General features: G+C 46.6%; 1 protein-coding gene and 1 long non-coding RNA gene across 2 annotated transcripts in view; one reads left to right on the top strand and one right to left on the bottom strand.

Annotated features, from left to right (window-relative positions):
• Positions 1–27,605, bottom strand: part of LOC129058179 (uncharacterized) — a 118,280-nt gene that overhangs the window by 55,101 nt on the left and 35,574 nt on the right. The gene's annotated exons all lie outside the window — the stretch shown is intronic.
• ASB18 (ankyrin repeat and SOCS box containing 18) overlaps positions 1–27,605 on the top strand; it is a 69,196-nt gene that overhangs the window by 33,356 nt on the left and 8,235 nt on the right. Inside the window, exon 4 of the mRNA XM_002813024.3 lies at positions 15,920–16,424. Within this exon, the coding sequence (XP_002813070.3) occupies positions 15,920–16,424 (505 nt within the window). The remainder of the gene's footprint in view (positions 1–15,919; positions 16,425–27,605) is intronic.

Raw genomic sequence — 27,605 nt, 5'->3', positions numbered from 1 at the left:
TTTTATCTCCTTTTTTGGCTTACTAGATATAACTTTTTGTTGTGTTAAGTGGTTTCTTTCTGGTTCATAGTATACATCTTTACTTTATCACACTCTACCCTCAGGTAATACTATTCTACTTCATGTGTAGTATAAAAACTATATGGCATTATACTGCCATTTCTCTCCTCCTGGCCTTTGTGCTATTATTGGTAATATACATTTTACTTCTACATATAAGTCCTGCAATACATTGTTATTATTTTTGTTTAAACAGAGAATTTTCTTTGAAATATATTGAAGTAATAAGAAAGAAGTGTTTATGTTTACTCATAAACATTTCCACTTCCCTTCATTTATTTGTGTAGCTCCAAGATTCCATCTAGTATCATTTTCCTTATGCTTGAAGGGCTTTCTTTGACATTTCTTGCACTATATGTCTAATGGTAATGGGTCCTTTCAGTATTTGTATGTTTGAAAAAGTCTTTATTTCACCTGAGTATTTGAAAGGTATTTTTGCTGGGTAGAGCATTATGAGCTGACAGTTTGGTTTTTTATTTTCTTCTTATTTTTTCTGCACTTTAGACGCATAACTCTACTGTCTTCTAACTTGGATTTTTTAAAATGGGAAATCTGCTATCCCCTTTTTATCTTCTCAAACAGGTGGAATATAGTTATAACAACTGTTTTAATGGCCCTGCCTACTAATTCTGTCACCTGTGTCATTTCTGTGTCACTTATTTATTTATTGTAGAGTTGAGGTCTTGTTTTGCTGCCCAGGATGGTCTCAAACTCCTAGTTTTATCTTTGTTCTTTTATGGCTAATAAATATCCTTTTATCTGGCTTTAAGATTTTCTCTAATCACTGGTTTTAAGCAATTTGGTTATGAGGTGCTTTGATGTAGTTTTCTTTATGTTTCTTTTTATTATTATTATTAAATGGTGTCTCATTCTGTTGCCCAGGCTGGAGTGCAGTGGCATGATCTCAGCTCACTGCAACCTCTGCTTCCCGGATTCACATGATTCTCCTGCCTCGGCCTCCCAGATAGCTGGGATTACAGGTGCATGCCACCACACCAGCTAATTTTTATATTTTTAGTAGAGCCAGGGTTTCACCATGTTGGCCAGGTTAGTCTTGAACCCCTGACCTCAGGTGATCCGCCCACCTTGGCCTCTCAAAGTGCTGGGATTAGTGCTGGGATTAGAGGTGTGAGCCACCATGCCAGGCAAGTTTTCTTTATGTTTCTTATGCATGGGATTCATTGAGTATCTTGGATCTGTGGGTTTATACTCTTTTCATCCAGTTTAGAAATATTTTGGCAATTATTTCTTCACATTTTTTTTCTATACAACCAGTACTCTCCTTCAGGGACTCCAATTACACATATACTATTCCACTTAAAATTGTTCCACAGTTCACTGATGCTGTTCATTTTGCTCAGCCTCTCTCTCTCTCTCTGACTGACTGATCTTCTCTTCTGAAATACCTGATCTACCATGAAACTTATCCACTATATTTTTATCTCCAACATTGTAGTTTCAATTTCAGAATTCCAATCTTAGGACTTATATTTCTGTACTTTACTTAACATGGTGAGTCTTTCCTCTAGCTTCTCAAACAGGTGGAATATAGTTGTAACAACTGTTTTAATGGCCCTGCCTACTAATTCTATCACCTGCATCATTTCTATGTCACTTATTTATTTATTGTAGAGTTGGGGTCCTGTTTTCCTGCCCAAGATGGTCTCAAACTCCTAGTTTCAAATGATTCTCCTGCCTCAGCCTCCCAAAGTGTGGGATTACAGGCATAAGCCACTGCTCCCAGCCTCTGGGTCACTTTTGATTTTTTGGTTTTTTCTCTATATTTCACTGGGTGTTTGATATTTTTGTATTCCTGTCAATATTCTTGATCTCTGCTCTGGAATGTAAAGTTACTTGGAAATAGTTTGATCCTTTTGGGTCTTGCTTTTAAGCTTTATTAGTCAGAAGTCAATCGGTGGTTAGTCTAAGGTTAATTTTTTTTTTTCTGCTACTGAGACAACTCTTTTTGGTACTCTCTCCATACCTAATTATTTATAAGGTTTCACACTTTGGTTGCTGAGAACAGCCACTATTCCTGAACCTGTACATGTGATGAGCACTGCACCATTTCTGTTCTAGAAACTTTCTGGTAGAAATCCACCAGCCCACACTCTCAACCTCTGTGCACACAAAATATTTGACATATTTCAGTCGGTTCTAATCCTTCCTTTCAGGTGGCTCTTTCCACAGCTTATGTAGTTTCCTCATGCCTACACACTAATTGGTATTGAGCTGAATAACCAAGGGGGCCCTCTGCAAAGTTCTTTCTGTGTGAAGCTTTCTCCTCTCCAGCACCCTACCCTACAAACTGCAGCTGTCCTGGCATCCTTAGACTTCCAGTGCCGTCTCCTCCACTCACAGAGCTCACCAGGTTCTGCTGGGGTCCCCTTCATAGACCCCTCAGCCTGAGAGCCCAGAGGCCCTTTGGGAAGTTGAGAAATCCAATGCTGCCAATCATATTGGGGAGTAAGTTCTAACCTTGTGACACATTTCTGTCCTTGGCTACAGGCATTCTCCACTTTCCACCAGGAGGTTTTCTTTCCAATTATTCATTAGACATGGATTAATTTCTACCTTGCATTCACTTCCAATTTTTGTTCTTGACTCATCTGATAGATGATTTGCTGGGATGTAAAAAGGTGTCATCTTGTGAAAAAATTATAGAAATTCCATTTATTTTGAAACACACAGCTCCAAGGTCAACCAATATTGACTCCATTCCTGCAAGCATTCAATCACCAGTTATTGAACCTTGTAAGGGGCTGAGGCTGGGCTGCATTAGACATAGTCCCTGCCCTCAAAATGCCTGCGGTTTCAGGGAAGAGGAAGGTAATGCTATGGCAGTGTGTCAAACATTGGACCAGAATATGTCAAATATATTGTATGCATGGAGGTTGAGAATGGGATGCCAGTGGATTTCTACCAGAAAGTTTCTAAGACAGAAAGAAGCATCAGCTTCATTAAAGGACATAAGCCAACCAAATCAATTGCAAAAGTCTTTCTACATACTAAGAAAAGAGGCAAAATTATTCAATTGTGTATTGATTGCATTCAAGTTTGATCACATTTTCATACTATACAATTTTATATCTACACATAGATATTTTACCACATTTGAAGCCCAGGTTGAATTCTAATTCCAACACTTACTAGCTGTGCAACACTGGACAATTTATTTAATTTTTCTGTGTCTCTGTGTTCTCACTTGTAAAATAGGGTTGATAATTGAGCCTACTACATAGGATGGTTATGAGAATTAAATGAATTACTGTAGCTAATTTGCTTAGAAGAGCACCTAGCATATAGTAAGAAGCAGGTGCTGACTGCAATTGTTGGGGCCTCATGTCTAATCACTGTATTTCTTTCATGGGAATTGAAACTATATTTTACTATTTCAAATTCATTTGGGGGCTTGATGTTTCTTTCCTTTATTTCCATAGTTGTTGGTCATTTATGATTTACTTGCTATAATGTCTTTAGTCAAGAACATAACTCCCCATTATAACATGTTCCTATGGAAAATACAACCCATTTGATGATATTCCAAGTCAGGGTATTCACCATTCCTCCCTCCCCGCCTTGCCAAAATGCGTGGCTATATTTATTATTCTCTTGTTCAAAATTAAGTTCTTTAAATGCAACATGGTATCCTGCATTGGGTCCTAAAACTGAACATGAACATTAGTGGGAAACATGGTAAAATCCAAATAAAGTCAACAGTTTGGTTAATAGTCTTGTACCATTGTTAATTTCTTAGTTTTGACAAATATACCATAATAATATTAGATATTAACTAATATTTAGATATTAGGGAAGCTGGGTGAAGGGTATTCAGAAACTCTCTATGCTATCTTTGTAACTCCTCTGAAAATCTAAAATAATTTTAAAATAAAAAGGTTTTTAAAAATCAAGTCTGCTTCATACCTTGGGCCCCAACTCCTCTCCCACTTTAAAGGATCAGAAAAACACTGCTTCTTACTAAGAAATGAGACTGTAGCACCCAATCATAGCACAAAATAAACACAAAATGCTGTGAATCGTTACAACACTGCTGAAGAGAAGCCAACAAGCTTACATTTGGACACCATAAGGAGCTGAGGCCCCGTGCACACCACCAGAGCTACTTAGCTTACGTGCTGCACAATAGAATCTAATATCCTGGCTTCCGTTGGTTTTACAAAAATCATACAGGCCCAGGCCATTGTTTAATAAAGACTTTTTAAATGTCTTTTTATTAAAGTGGGGATGTAAAAAATCTCTCTTCTTCCATCTTCCTCTTCTTCCTCCTCTTTCTTCTTTCTGGTTTCATTTTCTCTTCTCTGTGTCGCTCTGTGGGAATCTTTCCCTTTGGCTGTTTAATTTGACACTCTTGATTTATTTAAATCCAGATTATTGGGGGAAAGTTTAAGATAAGTGATGAATAAACCAGCATTTCAGGCAGAACTCTGTAACAGCTGACTTAGAATCCCTTCAATATCAATGATGATAATGGAATATGCTGGCAGGTCCCATTGAACACCTCTACGATAACACAGCCAACTACCTTGAAGGATAAAAAGTTAATAGATGTCGAAAGGGCCTGAGGTTTTGACCATGGCTTTTCAGCTCTAAAGAGTCCCCCTAAAGTCATACTCTGAGGAGGTCTGGCTTCGGGTAGTATAAACATTATCACTTTGACAAGAAAGAGCTACTTTCTCTGCAATCTTTTTAAACACAGTAGATTTTAGGTCATCCTTAATTTTTTTACCTCACAGTAGAGAGGGGGTCGCTGACCTACATACAGAGCCATTCCATTTTCTGACTCTTGATGACAATGGTCTCCACACCTAGGGACCCCGTTCTGCTCCATCCCCTTTTAGTTCGCAATTCGCCATGGGCACAGGACTTTAAAACCTTTGAGTCTCTGAGTTCCTGGGATTAAAAAAAAAAATTACCTGTGCTTCCTTCCAACCAGCAAGCTTCAGAATTCAGAATTCAACACACTGAAAGGGATATCAGAGCTTTAATCTAGGAGTCTTTTGAAGAGATTTTCCCAAAAAGAAAAGTTACAGTAAAGTTACTGTGTTCACATTAGCAGCCTGCATGCCAGCCTCGCCCTATTTGTTATCAGATTCCTCTCCTTGACCCTTTTTTTATTCGAGATAATTAAAATAAGAAAAGAATGTGTTGACGCCCTATTCTTTTTCTTGTCTATAGCTGTCTTGATTTAAACAAAAGTGAGGATGACTTGCTTTCCTCATGGAATTTATTAATGAAAAGCATGCAAGTTTACTTTTTTGTCCCAGGTGTGTTAATTCAACTGAATGAAAAATAATTCATATGGGCACAGTGGCTCCTGCCTGTAATCCCATCATTTTAGGAGGCCAAGGCTAGAGGATCACTTGAGCCCAGGAGTTTGAGACCAGCCTGGGCAACACAGTGAGACCCCATCTCTGCAAAAATTAGCAAGGCATGGTGGCACACAACTGTAGTCTCAACTACTTGGGAGGCTGAGTCTGGAGGATCACTTGAGCCCAGGAAGTCGAGGCTACAGTGAGTCATGATCACGTCACTGCACTCCAACCTGAGTGACAGAGTGAGACTCTGTCTTAAAAAAACAAAAAATAAATTAAAAATGATTCATCAGCTGGAGTTGGATCTATAAAAACAGCTAATTATCTTATGGGTGGGGGAACCCAGTAGTCTCCACCTGAGAACAGGAAGTTCACCTGCCTGAGATGCCAGGCTACAGGCATTGATACATAATCCAGAAAACAATACATTCTTTCCACATCCCAGGTGAGTGACTGATTGGTTATTCAAGTAGAGAGAAGAAGAACATGGTCTTGTTCGATAGGACTTTAAGGCATCTTGAGGAATACTGAAGAATGAGATCTCAGAGAAGAATGAGATGTCAGAGAGAGGCGGCCCCCAATAGATGATTTAATATTTGCAGAATGTCACACATGCCTGAGCATTTGTAAATGTCTTATTTCCTCCGAGCCTCTCAGGCCTGCAAGACATGGTACACAGATTAGAAAACCGAGGCTCAGAGAGAATCCGTGTTATGCCAGTAAGGTGGCACAGAACGGAAACCAGTAGAGCCAGGACCCAAAGCCAAAGGTTGTGAGAACAATGCTAAAAGATTGCCTCTCCTTTGTTAACTGAAGTTTTTTTTTTTTCCCAAAAACTGTCTATAATCAGGAAGTAGCTCCACTTAACTCTGGCCACCTCCCTCCAAACATGCTCTGTTACAAGTGTGTCCCCTTCCCTGCCCCTCAATGGCATCCCAGGCACATTCTTCAGCTTTCTGGTCACTTGGCAAGTCCCATTTTAACACCCAAAAGCCAGTCCAGGCCAAATCAAAACTTTACACTCAGGGCAAAAGCCTTGATCAGACACTTTATGAACAACATACAAATGGCCAATAAGCAAATGAAAAGGTGCTCAACATCATTAATCATCAAGGAAATGCAAATGAGACCACAAATAAATATTCACCATTTCACATGCATTAGAATGGCTAAAAAAAAAAACCTGACAACACCAAATATTGACAAGATCAGGGAGCAACTAGAACTTTCATACATAGTTTTGGGTGGGTAAAATGATATCTCTTTGGAAAACTGTTTGGCAGTTTCTTACAAAGTTAAATACGTACCTACCAGTAATTCCATTTTTAGGTGTTTACCTAAGAAAAATGGGAACATATGTCCCCAGGAAGACTTATACAAAAACGTTCATAGAAGCTTTATTCATAATAGTCAAAAAATAGAAACATGCAAATGTCCATCAGTATCAATGGGAAAATGGCTTAAAATTGTGGTATATCCATACAATTGAATATGACTCAGCAATTTAAAAAAAGAATGAATTACTCCATTCAGGAGGCAACAATATGGATGAATGTGAACAGCATGATGCTGAGCAAAAGAAGCCAGATACAAAAAAGTGGAAAATTTTAGAAAATGCAAAACTAACCCACTGTGAGAAAAATCAGCACAGTGGTTGCCTACGGAGGTTATGACTAACTGGTGGTAAACACAGGAGAAATTCCTGGCAAAATGGAAATATTCTACGTCTTCATTGAGGTATTGGTTACATAGGTATATTCCTTTGTTGAAATTCATTCAATTGTGCTCTTAAGACCTGTGCATTTCTGTGTGTGTACCTCACAGAAGATATTGTATTAAAATATACATACATACCTACATGCATACAATGTTTCTCTCATCCAGTTTAAAGCTCCCCCCACCTCACCCCTATCCCTGTCTAAGAAACTAGTAGAGTCTTTTCTTTTCCATTTTCTCATTTTCTTTCCTCTCACTCTGATGCTACTGCGTCTTCCTCTTCATCTAGTATATTGGGACCAGGGGATGAGGGAAAGAGAAAGAAAAGTTATGCATGCCTTACAGAGGAAGGGACACCAATGAAGCTTCCAGAAAGTCAAATGCTGCTTAGTGGGCATGTGAAGTGTATTAGGCCATTCTTGCACTGCTATAAAGAAATACTTGAGACTGCGAAAGTTATAAGAAAAAAAGCTTAATTGGCTCACAGTTCTGCAGGCTGTACAGGAAGCATAATGCTGGGATTTACTTCTGGGGAGGCCTCAGGAAGCTTTTTACTCATGGCAGAAGGCAAACGGCAAGCAGGCACACCACACAGTGAAAGCAGGAACAGGGATGGGAGGTGCCACACACCTTTTTTTGGAGACAGAGTCTCGCTCGGTCACCCAGGCTGGAGTGCCGTGGCACCATCTCAGCTCACTGCAACCTCCAACTCCAGGGCTCAAGTGATTCTCCTGCTTCAGCTTCCCAAGTAGCTGAGACTACAGGTGTGTGCCACCATGCCCATCTAATTTTTGTATTTTTAGTAGAGATAGGGTTTTAGCCATGTTAGCCAGGCTGGTCTCAAACTCCTGACCTCAGGTGATCCACCCACCTCAGCCTCCCAAAGTGTTGGGATTACAGGCATGAGCCACCACACCTGGCTGCCACACACTTTTAAACAGCCAGATCACCCATGAACTCTCTATCATGAGGAAAGCACCAAGGGGATGGTGCTAAACCATCCGTGAGAGATCTACCCCCATGAACCAACCACCTCCCACTAGGCCCCATCCTGCCCCCAACATTGGGGATTACATTTCAATATGAGATTTCAGCAGCAATAAATATCCAAACTATATCATGGGGCAAACAGTGGAGCTGACTTTACAAATCTTGTTCACTAAATCATTTTTCACTTTGCCAAGGTTCCATTTACAATGGGGAGAGAATTTGCCCAAAATATCATCATCCACTGCAATCATCCCGCACTTCAGAAAAACATAAGATGGCTGGCAGCCATTGCTCCAAGGGAAACTATGGTGATAGAAATGGCCAACCAGTTTCTTTCTCAGTCGCCCTCCTACCCTGAAGGATTTGTCTATTCACATCAGCCATTTCAATTGTAAACACTTATGTCTGATAGTCTCATAGCTTAGCATCCCGGGGGAGAGGGAGAGAGAAGAAAATGCAGAACAGAAAGGGGGTAGATGGAAGATCCCCAAAGGAATGCCTTAGCAGAAGGTCCAGGGAAATAAAGTGGAACTGCTCCTCCATCAAAGTTGTGGAGCTGTGGCTTCCCCGTCCTTCATCGGAGTCAGCTGGGGCATACAGCCACAGGAGGGAACCTTCCCGCAGCAGCTTCATTAGAAAACACGGCTCTGTTTTCCTCCCAAGGCTCCCCCCAAACCTTGCCCCCATAGGCTGGCACATGCCCAGCACCCACCCTGGGACCCAGCCTTCAGCTGCAGCCACCCTTCCCCTGGGATGTGTCTCCAGCCCATCTGCCTCTGTGTCATCTCTGAGGAGGGAAAGCAGCAATAACAGTAATTCAATGAGACGAGCTCATAACACCCATTACCCCCACTGAACACACTGTGTAGTGCTCAACCCCTTCTGTCTGTCAGAAGGGATTCCAGCAGCAGTCACATAAGGAGAACAGGAGAGAGAGCTCAGGATTGCCCAAGGACTCTGGCGACTTCCGGAGACAGATGCTGTATTAGTCCGTTTTCACGCTGCTGATAAAGACATACCTGAGACTGGGCAATTTACAAAAGAAAGAGGTTTATTGGACTTACTGTTCCATGTGGCTGGGGAGGTGGAAGGTGAAAGGCACGTCTTACACGGCAGCAGCAAGAGAGAGAATGAGAGCCAAGCAAAAGAGGTTTCCCTTTATCAAACCATCAGATCTCGTGAGACTTATTCACTACCAAGAGAACAGTATGAAGGAAACTGCCGCCATGATTCAATTATCTCCCACCAGGTCCCTCCCACAAAACGTGGGAATTATGGAGTACAACTCAAAGTGAGATTTGGGTGGGGACACAACCAAACCATATGAGATGTTTAACATTACCAACAAAATGTTCAGAAGCAATGTCCTTCCCCCCCCACACACACAAAGGTGACGTTTGAGTCTTGAATGTAGCCTTATTTTTAGCAGTTGTTTGTTGTTGTTGTTGTTGCATTGCTCAGTCAGCATCATCTTTTGGTGGTTGTGGAGTCCTTGTATTCACCACTGGATAGTGGGGGCTGGAGTTCATATCCCAAACAGGACACACTGACTGCAAGGCCACCATCCTCTGCCGGGCCCTGCCCTTTAGACCACTGCTTAAACCTCAAAGACGAACTCCTCACCAAAAATGAGGGAGGATGCCATCTACTGTGCCAGGTAGCTGGAAGGACTGGGTGAGAACCAGTTACTGTGCTGCCCCGTAGAATGAGGTCCATGGGTCGCCTTGCCCTGCCTTCAGTGTCCTGTTGGTGAGTCTGTCCAGGAATTCTTGTGGAGTGATAAGAGAAGAAACACTTCTCCTTACCTCAAAAGGAGCACGGCACATGTTCTCTGCTTATTGAATGAATGAAAAGGTCACTCATAACTTGTGGAAAATGCCTAGAACAGAACCTGCCTCAGAGAAGGTGCTTAACAAATAAAACCAGTAGGAAGGGGCAGTGGAGGGGTGTGTGACTGACAGTGGGAAGCCTCATGAAGCAACGAGACCTCTGCTTTGCCACTTCCTGCCTTATGCATGTCACTGGCCTTTTAAGCCTCAGTTTCCCCAGCTGTAAATTCTACCTACAATGCAAAGTTGTTGCAGGGACTAAAGATAAATAGTTGTTTAAAAAAAAAAAAAAAAAAAAAAAAAAGACCAAGTACTGGGGAATCCAAAAGACCTTTCAGTTCAGAACCAGGAGGCAGAGAAGCAGCATTTCCAGGGCTTTGAATAAAGAGGGTGATCAGGAGGCAGGAGAGATGAGAGAATGGAAGCCTGGGCAGGCTCTGGCTGAGAGAAGAGGTATCTGGGCAGAGCGTGCAGGGAGCATGGAGGCTTGGCAGGCTGGTGACACAGGTGGGAGCAGGTGGGTGAGACAGGTGGGTGAGACAGGTGGGTAAAGGAAGGAGCAAACAGTGGGAGAGCCCAGGCTGAGGCCTCCAGGCCTTGTGCCCTGGGAGGGGACTAGGAAAAGCCAGCACTTTGGGAAGGTGCTGGAGGGTGGACGGGAGGGTGTGCAGGGAGTGGCCAAAGTCCCACATACCCCCACCCCATAGACATGAATTGGAATGACACTGATTCAACAGTCCTTGATGGGTTCATCTCTATTAACTCCTGCCTTTTGGCTCAAGTTACTTTTTCTTTCTGCTGTCAACCCTGGGCCCCTGTAACAGCCTGTCATTGCAGTCATTATGGAAAACAGAGATAAGGGACCCAGAGATGAATGTGTTTGTCCAAGTTGCTTCATATCAGAAGCTGTTGAGACAACATGGTGTCTCCTTAATCCTTGCAAGATAAAGACAAAGTTGTTCTGACATCCTCAGATGGGAATTCTATCCTTAGATCCCAACGGTGACTGTTCCACCCGGACCCCAGGCCTTTCTGACTTCTGCCTGTCTATCAGGACAGCAGGAAACCCACTCGCAAAATCTTGCCTTGGAGTAAAAGGCTCAGCCAAGGCTGGGTCCCACACATAGACCTGCAAAGGCTTCAGGGATGCTTTCCCTACTGAGCTATTTCTTCTTCCACCGGTGACACTGATACAGAGAAGGCACTGAAATGACAAACAGTAAGCTTTCCCCACTGGGCCATTTCTTCCACTGGTGACATTGATAGGAGGGATTGCAATGATAGTGTTTCAAGGATGGGCCTGGGTCCTGGGATCAGGTCTGAGAGGTCCCCACGATTGTTATCACTGAATAGCTCCCAGCCAGCCCAGCCCTCTCCTCTCCTCACCTTCTCATGGACATTGTCATACATACGTTCCAAAATGCTGCTTATACCTAAACAGATTAATGGAAATTTCAAGCGTATTCTGGGAACCTGGAAAGCCAAAGGGATATTCTTAGGATCCATGAGCTGTTGCTGGAGCAGGTAGGGATGGTTTTGTTATTAATAACCTCTGTTGCGGTTCTTGTATCAAACTGCACCTTGACTTATTTTGGATAACTTGAAAAATGCATGCAGGCAAAAAGGAAACAGAAGCTCCCACTATGCCCATCATCCAGAGATAAACACACATTGCCCTCTAAATTTCTAGGTTTTTTGGCAGGGCACGGTGGCTCATGCCTGTAATCTCAACACTTTGAGAGGCCAAGATAGGAGCATCACTTAAGCCCAGGAGTTTGAGAGCAGCCTGGGAAACATAGCAAGACCCTGTCAATACAAAAATAAAACAAAAAAAAAAATTAGCCGAGCATGGGCGCACTCGGCTATAGTCCCAGCTACTCGGGAGACTGAGGCAGGAGGATTGCTGGAGCCCAGAAGTTCAGGGCTGCAGTGGGCCATGATCACGCCACTGTACTCCAGGCTAGATGATAGAGCTAGACCCTGTCTCTAAAAAAATTAAATTAAAATTAAAATTAAAATCAATTAAATAAAATGAAAAATTTCTGGGTTTTTAAATTTTTTTTGAGATGGAGTCTCACTCTGTCGCTCAGGCTAGAGTGCAGTGGTGTGATCTCGGCTCACTGCAAGCTCTGCCTCCCGGGTTCACGCCATTCTCCTGCCCCCGCCTCCCCAGTAGCTGAGACTACAGGTGCCCGCCACCACACCTAGCTAATTCTTTGTATTTTTAGTAGAGACGGGGTTTCACCGTGTTAGCCAGGATGGTCTCGATCTCCTGACCTCGCAATCCCCCGGCCTCGGCCTCCCAAAGTGCTGGAATTACAGGCGTGAGCCACTGCATCCGGCCAATTTCTGGTATTCTTCATATACGCATAGATATATTTAAGCTTTTTCAAAACGGGACTGTGCAGTGGTGCTATTTTGTAACCTGATCTGTTCACATATCCACTGCAAATGCATTTCCATGCCATTAAACAGGCTCTCACACCTTCATTTTTAATGACTGCCACTGTGTACCAGCAGACGTGCCCCAGTCAATTTGTTGTTTCTTTCCCATGCCCGTGGTTCTGCAACTTAAACCATTGCCCACTCTAAAAAAGTGCCAAGGTTTAGCCAATTAGAAGCTCTTCATTAAAAATGAAAAGGGCATCTGCAGCCCTCCAGAGGGTGGGCCAGTGTCCTCATTCCTCTGAAAGGTATCTGTGTTGCAAATAGCAGCCTGGCCATTAGCCAGCTAGGCTGTGCATGTGGAAAAGCCTGGCCATTAGCCAGCTGTAGGCTGTGCACGTGGAAAAGGGGACTGTTCATATTTCCCTGTGGACTTCTTTAGAGAGGCTGAGCTGCTTAAAAAAAATTTTTCTTTAAAAAGAAGAAAATGTTTTGTAATTGTTTGCAAGTGCACACAGGCTCAGTGGCAAAACGAGAAGGAACCCTTGATTTCTAACCTCCTGCTGCACTGTTCAAAATTCCTCCCAGAGAAGCAAATAGGAAGCAAAGTGAAGCGCTCTGACTGTAAAATTTGCATCCTCACTTAGCCACTCCTGGTCCCAAAGGACTCCACATCAAACTGTACTTGTCTGTAAAGATCTTTCACTCAAGACAGACCACTTCTCAAGACACTGCTGATGTAGAAACAAGACAATCCAAAGGTAGAATTTAAAATACTGAGAGCCTCTAGGTAAAAATATAAATGGATTTAAGGGTAGCCGGGAAACCCTCAATGGATGATCTTGTTCAGAGCCCCAGTTAGGTAAATATAGTAGGAAAAGCAGCGGCAATATAAAGAAAAGCTGAAAAATGTTAATTAATGGAATGTGTTTGTTCAACTTGTTTTTAGGGAATACCAATAGTGTGACAGGCTATGATAGGCACTGGGAATCAGAGATAAACAAAGCCTCCATTTCTACGCTCAAGGAGTTGAAGGTGCCAAGATTTTTTTTTTTTTTTTGAGACAGAGTCTCACTCTTGCCCCCAGGCTGGAGTAAGGGGCACGATCTTGGCTTACTGCAACCTCCACCTCCCGGGTTTAAGTGATTCTCCTGCCTCAGCCTCCTGAGTAGCTGGGATTACATGCATCCACCACTATGCCCAGCTAATTTTATATTTTTAGTAGAGATGGGTTTTCACCATATTGGCCAGGCTGGTATCAAACTCCTGACCTCAGGTGATCCACTCGCCTCAGCCTCCCAAAGTGGTGGGATTACAGGCATGAGCCACCGCGCCTGGCCCAACAAATATTTGAAATATGGGGTGACCAACGTGGTGCCTGGGCACATACTGCAAGGCATGTGACAACACAGAGGTGTGACCCCTCTGCCTGGTGGCACAGGAAGGCTTCCAGGACGAAAGAAAGATGGGACTGTGTGGGCCATCATATGCAGCGGGGCAACCTGGAAGGAGCAAGCAGAGGGCATGGGGGCATGGGGGCATGGCACGGCAGGGTGTGCTCTCAGCACCGTACCTGGTCAGGCAGAATTGAAGCATGGAGAGGCGGCGCCTCAGGAGGTGAACCCGGTGAGCCCCCAGGAGCTGGATCATGATATGTCCTGGGTCCCGAAGAGAGCAGTGTGGGCTTCGCCCAGCAGGCAGGGGGAGCAGTGGGGTTGTTGGCAGGCACATTTGATTCGCACTGGAAAGGCTCTTTCCAGATAGTATGCAGCTTGCTAGACTGCAGCAAGGGGCAAATGAAGAGACTCATAAGCATTCAGAGAAATGATGTGGCCTCAACAAAGGACAGTGACACTGGGAGTGGAGGGAGGAAGCAGTTCAGGTGATGAGATGTGGCTCAGTGACCAGTTGAAATGGGGCAGAGAAATAGAAGGACAGGAAAATGGCAAGGAGTAACTCATCTAGAGCAAGACCCCAAATAAGCCAAAGAAGACTAACTCTGGGCCAAGATGATCCAGAGGGAGTGCCTTCCTTAGGCATGGGGAAGAGGGAGGCAACAGCTGTTGTCAAAACAGATTCTAATCAGTGTTGAAACAGATGTGTTTGCAGAAGGCAGGCAGGTGAGGGAGTTCCTGGGAGCCGCACCCTGAATGAAACTGGTGTAGACAGCTGAGAGGGAGGAGGGTGGAAGCTTGAGGACCAAGGTCAACATTAGGAGTGGTTAGTGGAGAGCAAGGCATGAGGAGGTGGCCTTAACACTTGAAGGTTTCAGTTAATTGAGGCCCAGCTGAGACCAAGGCCAGCTCCATGAACGCTGCGTCCTCCAACAGGGCTCGGCAGACCCGCAGAGAAAAGGAGGGGGGTGAAGAATGGACTCCGGCTTGAAGATTCGGCCATTTGAGTAGGGGATGGCCATGGTCCCCTCCATTCAAGGGAACTGAGGATGTAGATGACGAGGTGACCACAGTGCTGCCCAGGAAAGGAACTGAAGCCAGGAAGGGTAGAGAGAAACAAGAGGTCCAGGGCTCAGGTCTCCATAGAGCAAAGATGGCAAGTAGGACCAACAGGCGTTGGGGAGCTAGAGGACCGGGACTGTAGTCTGAAGTTGGCATGTTTGCAAACTTCCAAGGCTGGAGCGGCCTTACCAATGGCAGGTGACTATGGGAGCAGGTGGCTGAAGTTGGGGGTGGGCTTGTGTTTTTCAGTGTCCATGAAGGACAAGGACCAGCAGAGGGCGGAGGGTCTGTATGACTGTCTTCCCGCTTCCAGGCTGGGGCACACGTCTCACCAGGCATCTGAGCCTAGGCTGAGCTGTTTAGAGTGCCCCCAGGGGATGGCAGAGGCTCTGAAGAAGTCTGGTGCCTAGGGTAGAGGACAGTCATGCTCCTGGAGGCAGCAGAAGGAAGACACTCACCTCTGGGGAAGACTGCAGGCTCCTATGGGGGTCTAGAAGCTCCTGGAGACCACTGGGGAATTCAGGTGCAGCCAATATCCAGTCTGTTCAAGCAGCACAGGTAGGCTCGCAACAGGGCCTGGTTGTGCTTCCCACCTAATGCTCCCCGGACTGTCAGAGGACAGGGTGGTGCCAGCCTGAGTCAGTGTCCTGAGGGATGGGGAAAGTCCCTTCATGGTGCAAGGCAAGGCTTACCTCACACCCTCACAAAGCTGAGCGGTTTCCAGAAGGGCTAGATGGGGGTCGGGAAAGAGTCTGACCCCCAAGGGCCTCTCCCTAGAACTGTGACTGCCAAACCCTTAACCTCCAGGTGTGACAAAGAGCCCAGGTAACCAGTGCATGGAGCACTGTCATTTGAACCACATCAACTTCCCAGGAAGCTCCAAGCAGTTAAAATGTCCTTATAAATTGTAACTCTGCACGTGGATTCTTATGGCATGTCCTTGGCTATTTACACCACTCAGGAGCTGGTTTTGCCATAATCTCTTTTTTTTTTTTTTCCAGTTTAGTTTGAACTCCTGACGCCTTCGTATGGGAGGGCGGAGCATGTCTTTTCATTCAGAGGTCACCTGATATTTGCAGCAGCAGGCCGGGGGTGAAAGGGTGCGGGCGTCCTCCCGGGCGCCCGACTAACAGGCCGTGGCCTCCCACAGGTGCGCGCAGGCGCTGCTGGAGCACGGGGCCTCGGTGCAGCGCGTGGGCGGCACGGGCCGGGACACGCCGCTGCACGTGGCGGCGCAGCGCGGCCTGGACGAGCACGCGCGCCTCTACCTGGGCCGCGGGGCGCACGTGGACGCGAGGAACGGCCGCGGGGAGACGGCTCTGAGCGCGGCCTGCGGGGCGGCGCGGAGGCCCGACGAGCACGGGCGCTGCCTGCGCCTGTGCGCGCTGCTGCTGCGGCGCGGGGCGGAGGCGGACGCGCGCGACGAGGACGAGCGCAGCCCGCTGCACAAGGCCTGCGGCCACGCGAGCCACAGGCTGGCGCGCCTCCTACTGCGGCACGGCGCCGACGCGGGCGCGCTGGACTATGGCGGGGCTTCGCCGCTGGGCCGCGTGCTGCAGACCGCATCCTGCGCTCTCCAGGCCTCACCGCAGCTCACGGTGCAGGCGCTGCTCAACCACGGCTCGCCCACCGTGTGGCCCGACGCCTTCCCCAAGGTAAGGCAGGATCCAGCTGGGCTGGCACGTGCCCTGGAGTTTTGCCACTTAGTGACCGGCCTGGGAGCTGGGTTGCATGCGACGCCCTCAAGGTGTAATGGCCCAGGCACCCCTGGGGACTTGTGAAAATGCAGAATCTGCTCTGCCGGTCTGGGGTGGGAGAGCCTGCATTGCTAACAAGCTCCCGGGTGTGGCCTAGACTGCTGGTCCTGGGACCCCATTTTGAAGAACAGGGGCCTAGAAGCCTTCTGGTTAGAGCCACGAGACAGTTAAGGGGTTGCATGTCAAGAATGCATCCTTTCAAAGTAGTCACCTGGGGACGGACGCCAGGCACTTATTTCGATGATGCAGTCAGAGCTCAAAATATTTTGGCAGCTCATCATCAGTGTAATTTTCAGAACGATGAAAATCAGTCTTTTGCCACATCTGGCATTTGATCTGAAACAAAATTACCCAATCTGATCATCCACCTTGTTAATGAGAGCGCTTCGTACATTTGCAGACTTCTCTCATTCGGTCCTCACCACATTGCAGTGAAACACGAGAGGCAGGTGATATTCTCCCTCAACCTGGGGTTCGGCCAGGTGAAGTGCCCTGCCCAGGTCATTGCAGTGTTGGGACCTCACCCCCATTCTGCTGGCTTACCCTTGCAGACTTGACTCTGAACAACTCATCCTTGTTCCACCCGTCAGATCTACCCTGAAATAATAATGATAAAGAATAAAGATTTCTCACCTCAGAAAATAACCCAAAAGACTGAAAATGTTTCCAAAATATTGGTTGGAGTAACAGGTTGTCCTCCCCAAAAGACTTCATTGAAGGGAAATCATTCCATTAGATGTAAAACCCGGGTGTGTTTAATTTAAAAATTATCTCCATCAACCAAGACTCATCACTCATAGACATAAGACATATTTTGGCCTGATTAGTTGTGAACAAATAGCTGAAAAGCTAATATTCAAAAGTACAGTGTTCTCAGTGGTCTGAACCATCAAGAAGTGAGATTCATTCATTTCTCTCAAATGCTAACTTTCCATTATAGATGCGTTCAGAGTAGACTGTGCCTCTGAAAGGTTAGAAAATCCCCCCAGACAACTACCCTAGTGTTTCCTCACTTGACAAACAGGATGACACTTTCCCAATGCTGTCTCACCCCCTCTTTGGGTAATTGTCTTGTGGTGCTCCACTAATGCAATGATTTCAATATAGTGGATTCCTGAAAGGGAAGAAATGCTAGCATTTTTATGTTCTGTGACAGCTACCTTTTACATTTTAATGTTTCCCATCATTAGCAGGCTTAGTTCATCAACTTATAACATGGAAACAAGACTCACTGCCCTTCCCATGCACATTGTGTCTGCATTAAACCAACACACACTTCAACCCTTGTCATATGAAACTGCATAAAGAATGAAAAGAGGCCAGGCATGGTGACTCACACCTGTAATCCCAGCACTTTGGGAGGCTGAGGCAGGAGGATCACTTGAGTCCAGGAGTTTAAGACCAGCCTGGGCAACATAGCAAGACTCTATCTCTACAAAAAAAATTTTTTTTTAATTAGCTGGGCCTGGTGGCATGCACCTGTAGTCCCAGCTACTCAGGAGGCTGAGGCAGGAGGATTACCTAAACCCAGGATGTGGAGGCTGCAGTGAGCTGTGATAGCAACACTACACTCCAGCCTGGGTGATAGAGCAAGACCCTGTCTCCAAAAAAAGGAATGAAAAGAGAAAACAAAGTTTACAGGATGGGCCACAAGGGGAAAATATCTGGGGCAATTTTTTTTTTTCTGACTTACTTATCCAAGAAAGAATGGGGCAATTTATTTTAAAGAAAAAAAAGAGTCAATATATTTCAGTAGCTACTAGAAGTAATCCTTTGTTAGCCTTGAAGTTATTTCAATTTGAGTGATCTCTGACCAGGCTTTCAAGTCCTAGGGGCAACCCCACAGGCATCATTTCTTGGAACAGGACCTCTGACCCCTGGACTCCGTTTCCAAGGCTGTAGAAATTACTCTGCCTTGACTAGAGATGCAGGACAAAGCACAGCACCTCCTCTTTAGGTGCTCAGGGGCCCTGTTCTGGGATGGGATCCCCAGTACTATGTCAGCCACACAGAAATGGGGTCACTCAGTGGTGCAACTTATCCTCCATTCAGGTTGGGGGTAGGTTTAGATTTGGAGGACAGTGTGTTGTACCTGGGGGCCAAAAAGCCATGGGAAGTGCTTGACAAGGAATCTTGTCAGTTCCCACCCATCCTGGAAGGAACTGGAGTTTTCTTGAGAAATCTTAATACCTTGAGGCTTTCACCAAAAAGCATTGCCCACCACTGCCTCCCTGAACATGGCGCCTGCAAGCGCAGACCTTCCATCAGTGTTTGTTGAATGAATGAAAGGGATTCCAGCCACTCCAGGCTCATGGCCTGCATTAAATCTTTGGAAATAAGGATTCCACCTTTTTGCACTGGGATTCCCCCAAACCTCCAGTGGGTACCCCTACACCTGGCCAGGAGAGGATGGCAGATGAGGATGCATTCACCATGCCGAGAATCCCCTAAGCAAAGGCAGCAGTGCCTGTAATGTTCTAGCCTGGTCCCCACAACTAAAGCAAAACATTGTGGAAAGCTAGAGGCAGCCTCTTCCTCCACCCAGTCTCCCTGCAGTCGCTCCTCCAGGGACGGCATCTAATCATGTGCAACATCAAACCAACAGACACAACAGACGCTGCAGCCAGCCACAAAGATGCTGGGCAGGCACCACACGGGCGCCATGGCGAGGTGAGCGCAGAGCCACCAGCACTGTCACAGGGCAAGCCGTCCGTGGGCAGCAGCCGTACTGTGAATAGATGTAAAGAGACACCCATGGAGAGCAGAATTACCGAGGCAAAAGGTTTCACAGCGAGCTTATGACATAAATCACAGCTCCCCATGCCCAGACAAAGGCACCATCGTCGCGGCAGGCGGACACAGGGCATCCTTCCAAGCCGGCGCAGTGCTTTGCAGTGAGAATCAAAGCGGTGTCACGGCTTCGGAAGCCCACGTGTTGACAGTGCCAGGCCTTTCTGCCCGGCTGACCGCTAGTTAACACTGGGGGCAGCGACAGGGTGCCGAGGGCAGGCATAGGGGGCAGGCTGTGGATTCTGGCAGGTTTGGATTCTGGAAGGTGTCAGGGCAGGCTGGGGCTGGGCCTGTTGGACAGCAGGCAGGAAGGCAGAGAAGCACACACAGATGTGGACCTGAACTTGTTTGGCACCTGCCACAGGTGACTTTGTGGGCTGGATGCTTGGTCTGGATAAAAGGCTGCGCGCAGGAGTCTCTCTCCTTCAGCCTCTCCTTACCTGGAAGACGAATCTGTGAAACAGTCATGAAGTTCCATGTGATCTTTTTCCAAGGAAGCACTACTTTGCTCTTCTCGCCTCTTTGAGGAGCACATTTCTGGTTTGACCCCAGAAAATGATGGAGCATCAAAGCGTGTGGGAAGATATAAGTCCAGCCCCGCTCCGAGATGGGACACAGAGCTGACAGTAGCAGCACCAAGCCAGGGCTCAAACCCCTGCCCTCCGCTGCCTCCTTCACAGGTGTTCCTTTGGGAACCTCCTTGATTCACCGCTCAGTTTACGTGGCCAGCTTTATTTGTCCCTGGATGTCACCTGACACCCATCCATGAACACTCTTCATTTGCAATCAGCATGCGTGGCCAGCACATACCAGCCCCTCCTACCCTGTCTTCTATTTTGTGCTATTTCCCAAAGGCCTTCTGTTTCCTGTGGTGCAGAGGCCAGCAGCAGCCCGGGAAAACGCACCTGCAGGTGGCTGTAAAGAGTTCAGACTCTCACCTGGCAGAGGAGATGCCATGATCACAAAGGTAGTTTTCTCAGGGTGAGACTTATAGATTGCATTCCGGGTCTGATGACCCGCACGGTTTTCCCAGATATGAGAAATTCATAGATGCAGAAACTGCATGATTTGTGGTTGAGAGGGACATCATTTCCACTTTCCCCTGTGTAAAAATGAGATACTAATAATACTTCAGACTCAAACTTGTCCACCAGTCAGGGAAGTGCAGGGACAACACCAGTAATGAAGTATTTCCCCCAAGTCATGTAGGCATCGGCTATGCTTCCCACGGGCATCCCTTTAGTACTTATGTATTTATTCAACAAACATTTTGGGGGAACTTGGGTGCTTGGTACTGGAGTCACGGTGAGGAGCAGGAGCATATGTATTTCCCACCCTGGTGGAGCTGCCTGTCACGTGGATCAGACAAGTACACACACTAAGGTGAAGTTGCCATGGTGAGAAGTGCTGCAAAGCCGAGGCTCACTTCACCTTGAAAGCACAGAACGAGTTTCACCTGGCAGTGGGGCAGGGTCCAAGGCTCCCTCAAGTGTGTGATGAGTGAGCCGAGATCTGAAGGCTGAAGGCTTATCTGTGTGAAGCGGGGGACAAACATTCTAGACAGATGTCCTAGGCAAATGTCCTGGAGCAGGACAGGCACAGCAATGTGTGCAGTTGGAAAAATGAGCCAGTCATTGGAGAGGAAACAGCTAGGGGTCACCAGTTGAGACTAGGCAGCCAGGCAGGGCCTTAAGGGCCTGGGCCTCTGACTTGGGAATATTGAGAGTTGATTACATCATTTTCAAGGAAGGAGATGACATCATCAAATCAGTATTTTGGAATTTCTAAGCTCAACGTAGGGAACACACCAGGTAGGGGGCTGATGGAAACCACAGGCTGTGGTGGCGGTCCAGGTGAAGGATTCACATAGCTTGCATGGGGGATGGAGGTTGGTGCAAGAATAACAGATTCTAGGCCAGAGGCAATGGCTCACACCTATAATCCCAGCACTCTGGGAGGCACAAGGATGACTTGAGCCCAGCAGTTTGAGACCGGCCTAGACAACATAGTGAGACACCATCTCTACAAAAAATTAAAAATAAATTAACTGGGCATGGTGGCATGCACCTGTAGTCCCAGTTACTCAGGAGGCTGAGACAGGAGGATTACCTAAACCCAGGGGGTGGAAGCTGCAGTGAGCCATGATTGCAACACTACACTCCAGCCCGGACAACAGAGCAAGAACTTGTCTTAAAAAAAAAAAAAAAAGGCAGATTCTAGAAACATCTGCAAATCTCTGGTCTTGTCTCAGCTTCTGGGCACTAACCATACTGAAAATGGAGACCTAAAGTTTTCATGCTTTCTTTTTACCTAATTACTGAATCAGATAAAGGGACTTCGCTTATCCCGATCCCACAGGATTTTTAGTGGGAGATTTCTGGGGTAGCAGTAGTCAAAAACCAGGGCTTCCCTTCCCGTCTTCACAGAGCTGCATGCACCCAGTCCCCAGCGGGAGGGGAGATCATAAGTAGGGTGCCTGTGCTTTTCTTGCTCTTGTTTTATTTCTCCATCTACATATAAAGCAATGTGCCTGTGTGATTCTTCCCCTTAATTTTCTTTCTGCCGCCTCATTAGCTGAAGGGAGTGCGCGTGGACACTAATGACATCAGCATGTCAGAGTAATGTGGCAGCCGCCTCTCTACAGACAGCAAGGAGGCCGCGGAGATTTTTAAACTGTGTTGGCGTAAAAATAATGAAGGCAGCCAGCTGCCTGGCAAACATGAGGGGGCACGATGCAGAGGACGGGGAGGGGCAGGGAGCCCCAGAGAGGTGGAACAGAGAGACAGAAAATGAATTCCCAGAGACAGGCAATAAGACTCTGTCACAGTCTGTGACCCGGTGGGGGAGGGGCGGGAGGAGGTGGTGCTTTTGCTCTAAGGGAGGGCAGCTCTTCCCAGGGTGGGGCATGTCCAGGTTACCTGCAGTCCCTGGGAGCCATTTAACATTTTGCAGAGAAGTGACAGGGCCAGTGGGAGGGTCGCTGGAGGGTTGCAGTGAGCAAGACCTGAGCATCACCTAGGGTACCAGATAAATAGCAGCAGACTCCATCGCGAGGGGTCCAGCGTGAGTCCTTCTTAATGGCGTGATTTTTTTCCCAACACAGAAGGGGATGATTGAAATCAGAGACTGCCGTGCACGAGGAAATGGCATGTTAGTGGGGCTCATGTGAGCCGGAAATATCAACATGTGTGGGGCGCAGAGAGGGACAGGCCTGGCGAGATGGGCAGGGAAGACCGTGCCGGCCCCAGGCCTCCTGCCGGGCACTCCCTCTGTGGCTTGGTCTCTCCGTGTCTCCGTGTTCATGCTCTGTCTCTCTCTTTCTCTAAAGTCTGCTAAGCCTGACTCAGTGACAGTAATGGATGAGAACAAAAATAATTGGGCGTGGGGAGGGGACCACCGATAATAGCTCTATGATGTCAATATGATGCCCAGTCTAGAAAGAACAGCTCCTGTCCTCCAAAAAATAGCTTTGAAGGCACAGATGAGAGGAAGGAAGAAAGAAAAGGAGGGAAAGAGAGAGAGGAAATCCACAGCAACAACAAGGCCACCTCATGTCTGAGTCTAGGAAGACCCAGACCCAATGTCCTTCTGCTGCACGGCCGTAAGTTTCCAGGCTGTCAGGCAGACATTATCAAAAAAAAAAAAAAAAGTCAGCCAGGCAGTGGGGGAAGCCCGTGAAGCCAGAGTAAAGTGCAGATGTGAAAATCGGAGGAACCCAGGTTTCAGAGCAACCTGCCAACTGCCAGAAAGAGGGTAGCAGGAGGAAGCCTCCAGGCCGAAGCTCAAGTTCACCGAGCAAACCGTCCAACTGGGATCAGGGCTGGGCCAGGCCCTCGTCCCCCTCCCTCTACGTTGTCCCTCCACTGTCTCCCGGCTGGGCACAGAGCAGGACCACAGACTTCCCCTTCCCCTGCATGTTGGCAAAATTTGCATCTGGTTCTCTCCTTAATCAAAGACTAATAAAGAGACAAAGGAATAGATTCATGGGGGAAAAGAGGACAAACCGAAAATTAGAACAGCATCCAGAAAACAGGAGATCCAAGAAAATCTCAGAAAGTATGTGCCATCCTCTGTGGAGTACAAGAAGACATAGCTTATGGGATCCATCGAAACAGTACTGGTTAAGATGAAAACTCAATAGAATGACATGAAAAGGAAGATGGAGGAGATAGTTACACCAAGAAACTAACAGCACAGTCAGATTGAAGTATACACTAAAGAAGGAAAAGGCAGAGTTGATTCATAAAGAAAGAATCAAATCCGTGCTGGGCCATTGGCCCATGTGCCCTCAGACCCTTTCCTGCTATTCCCGGGTTCTGCTCTGCATCCTGGGTGACAGGGGGAAAGGAGAAGCCCCCTCAAGCTGCACTCAGAGCCCCCATCAGCTGGCTTCTAGTCGGACTCAGCCAATGGGAGACACCATGGGAAACTGGAGTATGGAGGAAGAAAGAAGCCAGGGTATTTCTCTCTTTTGTCTCTGTCTTGTGTAGCTTCACCCCCAGCACCTGCATCTTCTCTGTGACACCAGCACCCACCAGACAGCCCCTCCCTGCATGGCCCCAGTCCCCAGTGGGTAGCCCCTGACTCAACTTGGTTCCAGCGGATGGCCCTGGTCTCTGGACTCTGATTAGACTACCTCATCCCACTATCCCACCAACTCTAAGAGTAATGACAGCTTTCTATTTTGCTAAGCTCTAGGCTACTTCACCTTCCCTTTGTTGGAATCTCAGCAGTTTGATTACCTACATAATCAATTCCATGTGTAAAGTTGTTTCTGGTTGAAATACCTAGAGTGGTTTCCTTTGCCTGATTGGACTCTTATACAGGTGGTTTAAATCACAAGTAGAAGAAAACCCAATTCAAACAAGTTTAAATAAGGAAATGTATCCTTTTATCTCACATAACAGTAAATGCAGAAGTAGCAGGCTTCTCAATTGGTTGTTTCAGTGTCTTCATGATGTCCTCAAAGAACCTGGTGCTTCCCAACTCTCTGCTCTGCCATCCTCAGTGAGTCAGCTTTGTCCTCAGAATGGCTCCCTCATGGTCACAAGATGGCTTCCAGCAACAATGGGCCCGTTTCCTTGTTCATATCCTGTTGTTCCTTTTTTCTAGAAACCCTGAGGAGGTGTCCTCAGTTGGCTTAAACCTGCCCTTCTCTGAACCAATAACTGGCAAAGGAGATTGGATTACCATGATTGGATTAAACTAATCATCTGAATTGTTGGAAAGTCAACTTCAATGTTCACTATAATGAAAGACTAATGATAAAAACTCTTCTTAAGTGCAAAAAAAAAAAAAAAAAAAACCAAGAAACTAAAAGAGAAAGTGATGGTAATAAGGATAGAGTAGAGAGCCAACCCACAGATAAGTGATGTTACTGCAGAAGGAGCCTAGGACAAATGGATTAGAAATAATAACCAAAGACATAATAGAAGAAAACTTACCTGCGCTGAAAGTGTTAACTTTTGGTTGGCAATCGAAAAGGGTGTTCTCTGCAAATCAATGACAGGAGGCACATACCTATATACATTCTAACAAAAATGTTCCAAAATGACATGGAAAAATCTGTCAAAGTATTTAAGCAGAAAACAGGCTATTCATAAAGGAATAAAAACCAGGCTGGACTCAGATGTTTCTGCTGTAATAGTAACATAAGACAATGAAATATCATCCACCGATTTTGAAAGGAAAATTTGGACACTAGAATTTTAGACTCAGTGAAGATAGTTTCATTTTGATGACGAAAGACACTTTTAGATATCAAGGGTTCATAAAACATGCCTTTCTAATGCATTTTCTGAAAAAGAAAAAATACTTCAATTATTTATCAACAAGTATTTGCCGAGCACCAGTCATGTCCCAGCAATATACTAGGCACATAGGATAAGTGAGTGAACAGATAAGGGGAAAGAAGTATTCCTGCCTATGTGGAGCTTACATTCTAATGGGGAAGACAGGCGTTAAACATTGAGCATGATCAACAGACCAAAAAAGTGATAAGGACTATAGAGAAATTAAAAGGGTGGAAGGCAGTTGCAATTTTAAGTCAGGCAGTTAGGGTCAGTGACTGCTGAACAAAGACTTGAGAGATGTGAGGGACCCACTGTGTGGATGTCTGGGGAAGAGCAGTCCAGCAGAGGACCAGCCATCTGTAGCCTAAGGCTGGAGTGGGCCGGCCCTGTGCACAGAACCACAGGGGACCAGTGTGACCGGAGATGGAAGGAGCTAGTGGGATGGGAGTAGGAGATGAGATTAGGGGTGGTAAGGGGGAGGGCACAGGTTGTGTGGGGTCTTACAGGACATTGTAGTGACTTTGGCCATTGGAGGGATTTGAGCAGAGGAGTGACGCAATCCAACAATATTTTGTAAAGATCCTCCTCTCGGTGCCATGTTAAGCAGATACTTGAGAAGGAGGAGAACAGATGTGGAAAGATGAGTTAGGAGGGTGTTGCTGTGATTCACAGGAGAGATGATGGTGGTGTGGACAAGGGAGGCGATCTGACCCTGGATATATTTTGGAGGTAGAGCCAACAGGATTTTTTAACAGATTGGATGTGGAGTGTAGGAGAAACAGGAACAATGGATGACTCTGATTCCAGCCCAAGAGACTGCAAGAATGAGTTTGCTATCACTTGGGAATGGGGCAGGTTATGGGTGGCACGGCAGGTTGGGACCTGGTGAACCAGGGAGTTCAGTTTTTGGTATGTTGAGTGTGAGATACAGCCAGGTGGAGCTACAATGTAAGCAGCTGGATATCGAAGCCCAAAGTTTGAGAGGGAGAGATTTGGCCAACCTGGAGATATACCTTTGAGGGTCAGTGACAAAGGATGGTATTTAAAGCCAGGAAACCAGAGAAGATCACCAGCAAGTGAGAGTAAACAGAAAAGAGGAACAGGCCTGAATGCAAGGACAGTCCAACATCTGAAGGACGGAGATGAGACAGCAGCTAAGGCAACTGAGGAGGGGCAACCAGCGAGGTGGAAGGAATGAGAGCACACCTTCCTCAAAGCCAAGTGAAGGCTGCATTGAGGTGGAAGACATCGTCAACATGTCAGGCGTGGCTGACACAGCAAGTAAAGTGAGGCAGAGCCAGGACCACTGGCGAGGCAGAGCCTGGGCCAAGAGCAGCACTGGTGCCTTTGGTAAGGACAGTATGGGGGAGTGGCTGGGGCTAATGGCCCATTGAGGTGGATGTACTGCAGCTGACAAAGAGATAACACTGAAGAAGAGATCAGGAATGGGGAAATTCATCCCCAGATTCTCCCCACTCTGCCCCCTAAATATATCTTAAAATCTCCTACCCTCCTGACTGAGGCCACCACCATCTCTCCCCTAGACGGACACATCTTCTTCACTGGGCTCTCTGTCTCCTCTAAACTCTTCCCCAGATCCAGCCTTGGTGATATTTCCTTGGTTGGTTGGTTGGTTGGTTGGTTGGTTGGTTGGTTGGTTTGGTTTGGTTTGGTTTTTGAGAAAGGGTCTCACTCCGTTGCCTAGGCTGGAGTGCAGCAGTGCAATCATAGCTCACTGCAGTGTCGACCTTCCAGGCTCAAGCAATTCTTCCACCTCAGTCTCCTGGGTAGCTGGGATTACAGGTGCACACCATCACACCCAGCTAATTTTTTGTATTTTTTGTAGAAACAGGGTTTCTCCATGTTGCCCAGGCTGGTCTCAAACTCCTAGACTCAAGTAATCTGCCTGCCTTGGCTTCCCAAAGTGCTGGGATTACAGGCGTGAGCCACCACACCCAGTCTTGGTGATATTTCTAAAATTAAAATCAGACCCGGCCTCTCCTCCACTCATACCTGGCAAGTGCTCCCTGTGCCAGCCTCCTTCTCAGGCAGATAATGGACTCCATGGTCTTCCCTGCTTTCCTCTCCTGTTTCATTTCTGAGCACTCCCCATGTCAGACTCATGCCCCAGCCAACATTATTTGCTCCTTCTCACCTCCCAAACCTGGCACAATACGTTTTCTCTGCCTAGAACACTCTTGTCCCCAGAACTCTCCATGCCTTTTTGTCCCCCCTGCTAACTCCTGCTCCACAGCCAGGTCTCAGCTTGGATGCCACTTCTTCCAGAAATCTTCCCCTGAACTCCCCCTCATATGACCACAGCACTGTATTGTCGTTGTTATATTTGGGACTGTAAAGCTCTGTGAAGGTGGAGCTGGCCATCATAACACGCAGACATAACACAATCCCTGCCTTCCAGTAGGAGCTCAGCAAATACCTAAAGAAGGGATGGCTTAAAGGACAGGTGGTAAGCATACAACCCAGCTATAACAGGGAC

This window comes from Pongo abelii, chromosome 11, assembly GCF_028885655.2.
Source record: "Pongo abelii isolate AG06213 chromosome 11, NHGRI_mPonAbe1-v2.0_pri, whole genome shotgun sequence".
NCBI lineage: Eukaryota > Metazoa > Chordata > Mammalia > Primates > Hominidae > Pongo > Pongo abelii.
Note: the sequence above shows the minus strand (reverse complement) of the source record. Positions and strands in the feature narration are given on the sequence as shown.